Here is a 13,139-nt window from a genome sequence, read left to right on the forward strand (position 1 = left end):
AAAAAAAATAGGTATTACTATTGGTTTTTTGAACAGCTACCTATACTTCAGTAGGTACGTCATCTAGAATGTATTTATAGTTATAACTTTGGTCCAAGAAGTTTCAGGAGAATGAAATAAATAGCACAGAGAAGCAATTCTACAGTATATTTTAAATGCCTTTAAAATATAAACAGGTTAATTTGAGAAATAAAATAAGAATTTTGATGACAATGTAATAATTTTTTCAAACATACATTTTTTAATAGGGGAAAGATATCAAACATTTCTTATATATGTGGTTAATGAATATTTTAGTATATTCAGTTTTACTAGTATAAACAAGCTGAGAAATGAAGCAATTTACCTTTTTGCCCATGACGACTGCTGAATTTGTCTCCAATTTCTGGACGCCTTGTCTGTCTCAGCAGCATTTTGATTAGGAAAGCATCTTCAGCATTTGAAGATATCATCACTTTTTCAATGTATGAATCTGTTGCCCCTTTGTAGCTAGTGTTAAGAGGAAATCAACAAAACAGAGTTTCAAACTGCCAAACCTATCACCCCCAGACCACAGGTTTTATTTAATACCTACCCCAGAATATTTTGACATTCCCATTTTGGGCTCTGAAAAATTACTTTCCTTTTTAATATTAATTCAATTACAATTTCCCATTTCTAGTCCTAGTTTAAAATGGCTAACATTTACTAAGCATTTATTATGAGGCAGACATAATGCAACTTAATCTTCACAACACATAGCATTTACATATTGTTATTCCCTTACTATAGACAAGGAAAACTGATGCTTAAAGAAGAACGTGCCCCGGACATATGAAGTGGACCTGGGATTTGAGCTGATGCCTGTCAGACTTGACTCCAAGTTCTTAACCACTTTTACTGACTGAGCTTTCCCATTAACTTTTTTACAAACTTTGCCTCTTCTCTTACCTGTTTTTCATACAATAAACATTATTAAGAGTCTAGTCCAGCCGTGGGCAAACTACGGCCCGAGGGCCAAAGATTAAGTAGACATGGCTGAATAAAACTAAAAAAAAAAAAGACCGTACCCTTTTATGTAATGATGTTTACTTTGATTTTATATTAGTTCACACAAACACTTGATCCATGCTTTTGTTCCGGGCCTCCGGTCCAGTTTAAGAACCCATTGTGGCCCTCGAGTCAAAAAGTTTGCCCACCCCTGGTCTAGTCTGTCAGACCCTTTTAGACTCTGAACATAGAAAGATTAAGTAGACATGGCTGCTGCCCAAAGGAACTCACAATACACTGAAGGACGAGAAAAAGGCAAGTACAGTGAAGATGCCAGGAAAGACGCAAGGGAGACAACAGTCAATCCTGTTAGGGTTTGGATATGACAGTAGTGATGGGGAGGAGCAGGCTGTCAAGGACTGCTTCATAGAGGAGGTGACCCTGAAGCTGAGACTTCACCAGTGGAAGGGCATTCAGGTAGGGGGAGCAGTGGGAGCAAGTGCGGAAGGCCTGAACTAGGATGATATGTTATGGAGAGTAAGAGACAATGCACTAATATGGGGCCCAGTGTGCAAAGGGGTAAGGCTAGAGAGGTGTGCCGAGGATCACCTCAGGTACCGCAGGTAACATTGTCATTGGGAGTTGTACTCAATCTACTCAAGTTTTATTCTATTTATTCAAGAGAATCACATGACCCGATAAGTAACTTAGAAAAAGAAATCACTCTGGTAGTACCAATAGAGAGAGTACCTGCGTATTGTACCGCAGGTAACATTGTCATTGGGAGTTGTACTCAATCTACTCAAGTTTTATTCTATTTATTCAAGAGAATCACATGACCCGATAAGTAACTTAGAAAAAGAAATCACTCTGGTAGTACCAATAGAGAGAGCCTAAGAGATGGAGAGGTGCAGGGCTGGAGCAGATGTGCAGTTACAGTTAACTAGGAGCCCACGGGAGAGGAGGGCCAGAACTCAGAGAGCAAGCACCGTCATCCAGAGGAGAAGGGGACAGGTAAGGAGACAGAACCTATACATTTTGCTGAACCTACAGGCTTTAGGCTTTGTGTGGCAGGTAAAGGAAGAGAGTCAGGTTTGTGTTGCAGGTGACTGGCTGGATGGTGGTGCCACTCATCAAGAGAGGGACCCCGGAGGAGCCTGTTTGGGGTGGAGAGGATGCTTTTGGTCTGGATATGGGGCCCTGTAAAGCTGTGCAAGTATGAAGCTGAAACCAGGCAGGTGTCTATCTGGAAGTCATCGGCAAAAGCAGAGTGAGTGGAGCACTACGAGGGTGAATCTTTCTGCGTCTTTCCAAGGCACAATCAATACATACGTGATGGGCACATCTTTGTACTGTGGTTGCTGTGGCACATTGCTTCCTTCCAAGGGGATCTGAGTTACCGTGGGCATGGATTTATTTACGAGCACTTGTTTGTTTTCTACTTTCTCACCTAAGAAACAAGGGTTAGACAAATCATTACCATCTATGTGATATGTAAAGATTATTGAGGCATAAAACAATGTGATTAGACTTGGTCCATGAAGTCTAGACATGGAAAAAAAATGAGTTCATATAGTGGGAACCAAAGTTCAACAGGGCTTGTTTGTAATTCTGTGAGCCCAATTTTAAAAAATCATAGATTCAGATTATAGTGTACATAAAATTAAGCAGTTTTAGGGGACCACATTAACCAGAGAAATGTAGCAATTTTATATATCTCTTAGGTTGTCAGAACAGATTTGGACCATTTATTTTTATTAATAGTTATTTCAACCAGTAATAAGTCACTGCCAACTTAACTTGGGCAAGGAAAAAAAAGATTTCTTTGATTTTCCTGCTGTTGTCACCTTTGCTTTGCATCTTTTCATGGTAAGCTCCACAATCAACTCCTATAGTACTGTCACAGCACTTACTTCCCAGCTATATGACCTGGGTGAAGAGTGAGAGAAATTCTCCAAGGAGCAAAGGCAGCAAGGAGGGGAAGCCATGCACCATGTGGCTCAGGACACCACAGCGGAGCAATACTCACCACCCATGCACCATCACGGCAAGGTCATGCAGACTTCCCCTCCTAAGAACCTCCTCCACCCAGCCCTTCTCTCCACATCACCACATCTCCTGTCATCTGGTCCTCTGTGAGAGTTCTCGGTTGGTCCTCCTCCATTTTGGCTCCCCTTCTACTCTTTTTTCCACGTGGTAGTCAGGATGATCATTTCATAATGAAAATACTAACATGGCTACAATGCTTTGCATCTGGTCCCTGCATCTCCCCCCCCCCCCCCATTTCTCTCTCTCTCTAAGACTCATGTTCACCATGCTCCCCTATACTCTCTTTGTTGTAGCTACACTGGCCTTCTTTCAGTTCCTTTAACTATCAAGCTGCAGGACACTTGCACAAGCCCTTCCCACTGCTTAGAACACACTCTCCCCTCTTCATTGGTTGACTCCACTTATCCTTGATTTCAGCTCACTTCAGAAGGAAGGCTGCCCCAATATTCCTAAGTCAAATACTCTTGCTGTAAAATGGCTTCATAGCTCCTTATATCTTTCCTTAATCTGGTTGTAATTTGACATACATTTATACGTGCTTCTCTGATCAATGTGTTTCCCACACTAGCCCATAAGACTCAGGGCAGGAAATGTAGGTTGCATCAACAAAATTCATTATAAGCTTATAATTACAATGGAGTCACACTTTTTAGAGGCATAAGATTCTAAAGTCAGTCTGTAAGCTAAGTGCACAAATGATGATATACTCAGGTAGATGCTGGAACATGACCTTCTTATTTTAAATATTTCCTTAAAGTGGCTTTTCTATAATTCCAAATTATAACTAGGAAAGTAGAACTAAAATAGATTACTGCTATGTAAAATTATATGCATAAAAAGACAGAAATGAAATTCACCAAATAATGAACATACTGGCTGAGTTAGGACAGTGGTTTTATAGGTTGATTTTTTTCTATTCCATTTACCAAGTATTCCGATATATTATAAAATAACTTTCATAATTTCAAAAAGCACACATTAAATTTTTTTTAAGGCTTTTACCTGGAGAACAAATACCATCTGCATCTAAAATTTCATGTCGCCAGATGGGTTTCCTTGTGGCAGCATCCAATATCGGCCCCATCACTTTATCAAAAGTCTGATTGGTATATCGTTTCAATGTACACTTAGCATTTTTATATACAAGGCAACGCCCAAAACCTAAAGTGAAACCAAAATGGGTATCAGAACCACCAGTAATACAAAACTGTGAGAAAACACAGATTTGTGTTATTCAACAACCCACCCCATTCCCACTCCCCCTCTCCCTCCCCAAAAAACAAAACTGTTTTACATTTGGATAATCTGGGACTGCCCAAACCAAATAACAATCTACTAATCTGAAGAACTAGCTCAGGATTTCTCCTCCTACCTACTGTCCATACAAACACTGGAATCCCTACAATCATTTTCAGTATGGACTATATATATTTTATCGCAGAGGAAGGTGAGAGAGAGAGATTCTTTTAGAGCACAGAGCCACAGAATGTGAGAAATGGAAAGGGCCTGTGAGATCACCTGGCATAACCCCTCTACCTATCAGGCACTACAAGTGAAGTCCAAAGAAATTAAATGGTCATGGTCACCAAGCAAGTTGGTGGCAGAATTGAGACAAACCAAGTCTACTGATCAACCAGGGTTTCTCCTACAAATCATTTTGGTGCATCACTTTTGCTAACCTGGGAAGTTTTTCTTTTTCTGATATTAGCATGTAGAGGAAGTCCCAAAGAAGCACATACAAAATTAATTTTTCTTCAAAGAGCACAGAAAATGAAAAGAAGCAATCAAATGACTTTAATGGTAGAAACAGTTCACCTCTGTCCTTAAGATTGTTTACTTTGATTATATTTTTAGATCACATTTATTTAGTGGATGAAGGAAAAGGCCCGAGACTAACTAATGATCTAAACATTAATAAAAATAAGCAAAATGAGCAGAAGAACACCTTTAGATGGGACAAAAAACTCAACCACTGAATCCCACAAAAAGATCCATCAGCTCTAGCGTTGCCCAAAAGAGCTGTCATTCCTTCAACGCTAAATATATGTTCCCAAGACTCTGTGGCTGATTTGTTTCTTCTCCCACCCTGGTTTGGTCAAGCAGATTTTCTTTTCTTAAAAAAATTTTTTTTTTAATTTATTGTTTTGTTTGTTTTTTAAATCCTCACCTGAGAACATGTTTTCATTGGTTTTAGAGAGGAAGGGAGAGAGAGAGAGAAATGTCGACTGGTTGCCTCCTGTATGCACCCCAACTAGGGATCAAACCCACCATCTAGGTATATGCCCTGGTGGGGACTTGAACCCCCAATCTTTTGTTGTACGGGATGAGGCTCCAACCAACTGAACCACCTGGCCAGGATTGCTTCCCCCTCTCTTCACCTCCCTTCACCCCCTTGTAGTTATTTTAAACTGGATTTTCTCTCTAATCTCTTCAGGACATACTGAGCCACACCAAGAGTTTACTTAAACAGGAAAATGTCTCAGGGTTAAATGCTAGGTATTGCTGATGAAATACATGCATGGCTGTAAAATCCTTCATTTAAAATTCTCCAGCAAAAGCAGAACACTTTCAAGAAATCTAAGAATGTGAATTTAGAAAATCAATCAGGGAAAAGTGGATTTCTAAATAAACTATCCGTGCTCTAACGTAATTTTTAAATATGAAGGTGACTGTTCAATGAAACAACACATTTCTACAAGTAGACAATAGATGAAGACATTTGTGTATCTTTGAAAAAGGTCTTGGTCATTATGGCTCCTAGTAAATTGTGTATGGCCATAATACACTCTGCTCCAAGAGACAGCTACTCTGGAAACATTACATGATCTTCAGATTTCGTACAATGGCCATTAACTGCAACATGCTGGAGTGCAGTGTGAATCTGAACTGCATGAAATCAAGAAGTGTTTTCTTCTAAGGGTAAATGGACATTTTATTTACAGGTGGTAGCTTCAAAGCTAGTGGACAGTAAACTCTAATCGTTAAATTGTGCTGCGGAGTTTCTGACAGATATCACAAAGTCTTCAGATTTCCACATAAACGTTACCAGTTAATCAGAAAAGAAAACATCCAGTTTTAAAGCATGGCTGTTGTCATTTGGAGGAAAAAAAGAGGCATAAATTAAGTGCAGCCAACATTAATGCCAAAGACACATGTCTAGGAGTACTATTAAGGCTGCCTAGCAACTACAAAGACTGAAGGGAAGGGTATGCCAGAGAGCAGAAAAAGAAATACAGATTATGAAGAGACAAGTCAGACTTCAGATCAGGTGATGGCTAACAAACCATAAAGTGGTGACCTGAAAAAGCAAACTATCAAGAAACTGAGAAAAAAAATTGTAAAAACTGTAAGTCAGAGTTGGTGTATGTGTATTTTTAAACTTTCATCATTATGCCAACAAAAAGGTCTAACATTATGAGGTTGAGTTATACAATAAATAAAATAGCCTTTTACCTACAAATATTGCTACCACCCTACCAAACAGGTTTATTGTTGAATATATATCTAGATATATTAAAAAAACCCCACCATATTTCATTTATTATAATTTCTGCTGGAAAATAAACAAATTCTTACATGTTTTCTGCTGAGGAATTGCCTCAAGTCACCAATAAAGTAAAATAAGAAAGAAAAAAGATTACATTTAACAAACTACCTCTATATAATGTTCATTTTTTTTTAAATCAACACCACAACATAACTGCCTCTTGTTTGTATATTATAAAATTATAATCACTTGAAACTGACATTAGCATTCTGACACTAAGTGATTTTTACAGTGATCATCCCTATATCTAATTCTGTACCAAGCACTTTTGGTGACAGAGCTTTTAATATTCACTTACCTCTGTCCAGGGAGGCCTTGTTTAAAACAAGAGCATCTTCAATATCATAGCCACTATAACTCATCACAGCAACTGTCGCATTCTGTCCAGCCGGCAGTTTCTCAAATTCTATCAACTCAATGGTTTTCGTTTTAACCATAGGTTTTTGTGGGTATGCTAGTAGATACATGAGAGTATCAATTCTGTTCCGCTGGTTATATCCAATGGTACCTTCATTGACATTGAAAAAAACAAAATGCAATATTTTATTATGTCAAATAATTAGGCAGCAATGAATACAGGGATAAACACATTAATTTCACTAATTGAAATGGAGAAAATCTTTAGGTCAAACATTTCAAAAGCAATAACCTCATAGTGGCTAACAACTTTTAAAAGCATTTTTTTTTCTCATCAACATTAAAATTCCCCACAAAGAAGAAAAATCGCACTCAGGTATACTAATCTAAATAATTTCAGGTTTTAGATTTATACAATTAATCCCAGTTGAGGAATTTTAGTCTCCACTGGTTAATATAGTAAGTCAGTCAACAATTCTGTATTGGGTTCTACTACTAGTATATTCCAGGCATATGTCCAGTTGCTGGGGGAAGGTAACTGGAGAACACACCCTGGGCTGAGGCAAGGAGTTTATACAGGGGGCAAACATAAAAAGAGACCAACAATTATAAAAGTTTTAAATGAAAAAGAAAGCAGGAGAAACAGAATAGAGAAGAGGAAAGTGAAAGCAGAGAATAGGCTTATTCATTTGCCTAACTATTCATTTATTAAGCAGTTAAACACCGACTCTGCCCAGTAGTGGAGACAAAAAGGACATGCCTTTCCTTAAGGAATCTAAGGTCCCATTGAATCAGGGATGGGCTCTTCCTCATTAGCAATCAGCCTGTCCATCTGACTGGACCTTGAAAAGGTATTACTGTCAACTAAAAATGAAATTAAATCCGAGTGTTACTTGCCTCTCCCTTTTCCCTCTAGAGCAGCGGTTCTCAACCTGTGGGTCGCGACCCCTTTGGCGGTCGAACGACCCTTTCACAGGGGTCGCCTAAGATCATCCTGCATATCAGATATTTACATGACGATTCATAACAGTAGCAACATTACAGTTATGAAGTAGCAACGAAAATAATTTTATGGTTGGGTCACAACATGAGGAACTGTATTTAAAGGGCCAAAAGGTTGAGAACCACTGCTCTAGGAGTTTATTAGGGTTCACAGACCTGCCTGAAAAAAAAAAAAAAAGCTTTCACTCTCGGGGGCTTGCTCCTACTCAGAGACCTTAGAACTGGGAAACTCATGTTTACCCTACTGCTGAGCTTGAGTGTGGGCCCCTGAGCCTCCTTAACTTCTCTGGAGTATCTCTTCTTTTCCCCCTTGAGTAGCTAAGAAGTCTCTCTCTTGCATGTGCTTCCACAGTGATACATCCACAACACCCACATACCTCAAGATGCCTATGTGCCATTTAATGGAGTTAAGCTCTAAGGCAAGCCAACACCAAAACTCACCACTTCCTTTACCTTTTTCTCTGTACTCATGTCATTAAATCAATGGTGATTTCAATTCGGGGATGAAAATAACCTACTCAGATGTGATGAAAGAAATTCTGGAATCTGTAGAGTACTAAAGAAATGAGCACCTACTACATTGCTGGGTTCACTACAGATGCTCAATAAACGTCAAGTAAATGAAACGGAAGAACTGCATTATATTCTTTATGACAGTATATATTTGTGCTTAAATCTCTAGAAAATTTATCAAAATTCAGTTGAAAAACAACAGCTAAGCTCAAAACCTCATGAACTTTTTGTCGAATTTACACTATATATTGCCAATTAATGTTATGTTAGTGCCAACTAATAAAAGGGACAGGATACCTGGTAATAGATCACTTACTGTTTTAGAAATAAAATCACTGCTGCTTGGACTGTGGTAAAGTTCACTGGCAGTAAGTTTGTCCTTTTACATGAAATCATTTAAAATTTATGTTGAGATTTCAGCTCCAATTGTATACTTTAGCCACTGTCCCACCAGGCTGCCAAACATGTCTTCTGAAACCCGAGACAAGCATTATTATGCAGCAGGGGAGCATAATGGCTGCACCTCTAAACAATGATGAAAGAGACTGGATCCTGTTGTAAATTGTATCAGGCCCAGAACATAATTCTTGAACATTACAACTGACCACTGAGTGGATGCACAGCAAAACAGTTTAGCAAATGTTTGGTGCTTGTGATCTCATCAGAAATTTTTCTTTAAAGGCTTTTAAAAGAAATTGAAGGAATATACATGTAAATCCATTTTTAGCAGCACTGACAGTGGTGTGCAGGTTAAAATATGATTTATCAACTATGACTTCTATATTGAAACACTTTGAAATGCTACCATACCCCATATAATTGTTATAAAAATTGTAACTGATTAGCTAGCTATTTTGCCAATAATAAGCTATTTGAGAAAATATCATACAGAAATTAAATGATAAGACTAGTCTGGGTGAAGCACATGTTCAAATTAGAATGTCTCTATTAATGTTTACAGCTTCCTTAAAAAGAACATTATATATATGCTAGAGGCCCGGTGCACGAAATTCATGCACTTGTGGTGAGGGAGGGTCCCTCAGCTTGGCCTGCGCCCTCTCACAGTCTGGGAGCCCTTGGGGGATGTCCGACTGATGGCTTAGGGGGATGTCCTAAGCTGGCAGTCAGATATCCTTAGCGCTGCTGGGGAGGCGGGAGAGGCTCCTGCCACTGCTGCTGCGCTCGCCAGCCATAAGTCCGGCTCAGGGCTTCTGGCTGAGCGGCACTCCCCCTGTGCGAGCACACTGACCACCAGGGGGCAGCTCCTGCATTGAGCGTCTGCTTCCTGGTGGTCAGTGTGCGCCATGAATGGTAGTTCCACCGTTCCGTTGATTTGCATATTAGCCTTTTATAATATAGGATATTAACAATAAGAATATCTATAAGCTAAATTATCCTTTTACAGCCCATTTTGCCACAACTGTAGGTCACCAATGATGTCAATTTCATACTATCAGGGAACAATTTTTCTTACAAAGTCATATTTTCTCGATCATAACTTTCTTAAGAAGTCACAAGTTGGCACAGCAAGGTATCTAAATGTAGGTTAAAATAGTGAAGAAATTTATTTTTAAGGTGGGATGAAAACGGTAAGAATGCACTTAGCAAAGAAAATGTATACTGAAAAAAAGTTTCATGCATTTAATTATTTTTCTGTCTTCCTTTGCCCAATTTCCCTTTATTTAATCAACATTATTGAATATAATAAACTTCATCCATTTAAAGTGTACACATTGATGAGTTCTGACCAATAGATACATCTGTGAAACCACCACCACAATCAAGATCTAGAACATTTCTAACTATCCCAAAGGAGCAACCTCTAATCTGATTTTATCATTATGGATTAGTTTGCATTTTCTAGAACATTACATCAATGGAAAAATACAATACGTGTATTCTTCTGCTGCTTCTTTCATTTAGCATAATGATTTTGAGATTCATCCATGTGGTTGTGTGTATCACAGATCATTGCTTTTTATTGCTGAGTACTACTCCATTATATGAATATATATTTTGTTTATCCACTCACCTACTGGTGGATTTGGGTTGCTTCCACTTTTGGGATATTGTGAATAAAGCTGCTCTGAACCTTCATGCACATGTCTTTGTGTGTTCATTTCTCTTGAGGAAATACACAGGAGTGAAATTTCTTGGTGGTTTAGTAAGGGTGGGGTTAACTTGAATAAACTGCATAAGAATTTTTCAAACTTATTATTTTTTACATTCTCACGAGCAGTATATGTGCATTTTGGTTGCTCCACATCATAACCAACACAGTATGTCCGTCTTTTCACTTTAGTCATTCTAATGAGTATGTAGTAGTATCTCAGTTTTAATTTACATTTACTTGATGACTAATAATATTGAATATATTTTCATGGACTTATTGATCATTCCTATTACTCTTTGTGAAATGTCTGGTTTTTGTTTTTCCATCTTTTAATTGAGCTGTCCTATCAGAAAGGGGTTCTTTCTATATACTGGATACAAATCCTTTATCAGATAGATGTATTGCAAATAACTTGCTCCCATTATGTGGTTTAAGGTCTCTTTCATATTCTTAACAGTGTCTTCAAAGAGCAAAAGCTTAATTTTGAGAAAGTCCAAGTATTTACTCTTTTCTTTTTTATAGTTTGTGCTTTTCATATTCTATCTAACAAATCTTAAGTTATTCAAGATTATGAAGGTTTTTGCCCATTTCCTTCTATAAGTTTTATGGTATTAGCTCTTAACTTTTAAGGCTATGATTCATTTTGTGTTAATTTTTGTATGGTATGAGGTAGGAGATGATACCCATTTTATTCTACATAGATATACACAGAGACATTTTATTTTGTTGAAAAGATTTTCCTTTCCCCTGAATTACCCTGACACATTCATCAAAAAACAATTGCCCATAAATGTGTGGTCTATTGCTGGATTCTTAATTCTGTTCCATTGATCTACATATTTACCCTCATGTCAATATCATATTGTCTTCTCAAGGAGCTTAGAATCTACAGTCTAACAGGAAAGGCACCTGGATCATGATCCACAGGGAATAGGAAAAAGTGAGGAAAGAAATTAGTTTCAGTTGAGAAGAATTTTAGTAAGTTTTATAGATGACACTGCACAGAAGATTTAATCTTTTAAAAGATTTAGTTGTCTTTCAGTCAGAAACAAAAAAGGCATGCATTTTATCTGACAGCATTACTATTATGAATAGAAGAAGAAATGCACATATATCATTTGGGTATTCAATAAGTGGCAACATTCATCATGACTAATATTAATAATAGTAGTAATAAAAGTATATATCCCATCACCCTGCAATATCACCCTTTCTACCTCCAACTTTGACCTATATACTGCACTTTAATTTCACCTCCATAAGTACTCATTACTAACATGCTAGTTGCAAGAAATATTATATCAGCTTACACATAAATTAGTTAACAACGATTTTAATTTTTTTTGAACCAATAGCGGAATTCTAAAACAAGAACTGCCAGGGACAAATTGAGCAAGACATCTTTTCATTTTTGTACCCCTAAATGGGTAAAGAATTCTTTTTAAAATTTCAAACAGAAAGTGGGGGAAGAAATGTAAAATAAAACAAAATTTTATGAGGATCTTTGAATATTTTGTGTTTTTAATATCTCCAGACAGCCCATCCTACTGTTAAGAGGGAAATGCAAGAGAGGAGACTATGTGCTTAGGAATGGAATCTATTGAAAGCAAAAACAAAACCAGAAGCTGCATTAGGTCCTGAGTTAAAAAGAAAAAAAGCCCCAGCAATTTGAAACTGAAGGGGAGGGGGTAGTGAGAAGAAGCCAAGACTAGGGGAGGTATGTGATGCATATTTATTAACAGAGCTGATAATGACTGAAAGATCCTTTTAAACAGGAGAAATTGCCCCATTAGAGGACTGCCAACTAATAAAACAGGCAGATAAGAAAGCGTGAGTCATGTGAACTTGGCGTCTGGTGCCAGGGAGAGTACATACAATGCAGCTCCAACACACAGTCTTTACTTGTAGCAGTGAGTGACCTGGAGACCTTGCCACGTCCACACGCGTCTCCTTGATTCTTGCTCTGAACCATGTCACAACAAACAGAGCCGTAGCCATGGAAGAGGGGTGTTGCTAAATAGCACAGTAAGATGCAGTATGGAAATTTTATTAGAACCTTAGATGTAAGAAACACCCTCTGCTGGTGTTTCATGTTGGATTAAAGTCAGCTCTCTCTCATGTATAAGGTAAGGCTTTCAGTCTCTGTGGTTTCTGCTAGTTTTGGTCTCCTTCGTAGTGACAGAAAATGACTTTCACTCATTTCTTTACTCTGTTCAATGGGAGGAGTTTGTAGTGAGAGGCCAACAGCAAATTTTCCAGAGTGGCTAGAATATTCAGTGAATTGATTCTGGGCTACTGTCCTCCGCCTTCCACATGGACTAATGGATGAACAGCATATAGTCTTCAGTGTATATTTAAAACGGGAAAGTGAGCCTTTGACTAATCAGCTGTCAAGACTGCATAGAATTAAAATGACTCAGAGAAACCCAACTCAAAGTGCTGGGTCTGCTTTAGAGATCCAGGTCTCTGCAGTGGGTTTTCGCCCTCTGTCAGCCTTTCCCCTTTTGTGATTTTTCATATAGACCTCGCTCAGACTTCTGCAGCTATTTCAGTGTCCAAAGAGAATGTGGCCACATTATGTGCCAACTT

At 38.1% G+C, this 13,139-nt stretch overlaps 1 protein-coding gene across 1 annotated transcript in view; it reads right to left on the reverse strand.

The window, feature by feature from the left end:
* Positions 1-13,139, reverse strand: part of POLR3B (RNA polymerase III subunit B) — a 103,187-nt gene that overhangs the window by 30,844 nt on the left and 59,204 nt on the right. The window contains 4 exon segments of the mRNA XM_006092734.3: positions 347-489; positions 2,302-2,419; positions 4,021-4,179; positions 6,864-7,073. Coding sequence (XP_006092796.1) covers positions 347-489; positions 2,302-2,419; positions 4,021-4,179; positions 6,864-7,073 — 630 coding nt within the window.

Source organism: Myotis lucifugus, unplaced genomic scaffold (assembly GCF_000147115.1).
Source record: "Myotis lucifugus unplaced genomic scaffold, Myoluc2.0 scaffold_103, whole genome shotgun sequence".
Lineage (NCBI taxonomy): Eukaryota > Metazoa > Chordata > Mammalia > Chiroptera > Vespertilionidae > Myotis > Myotis lucifugus.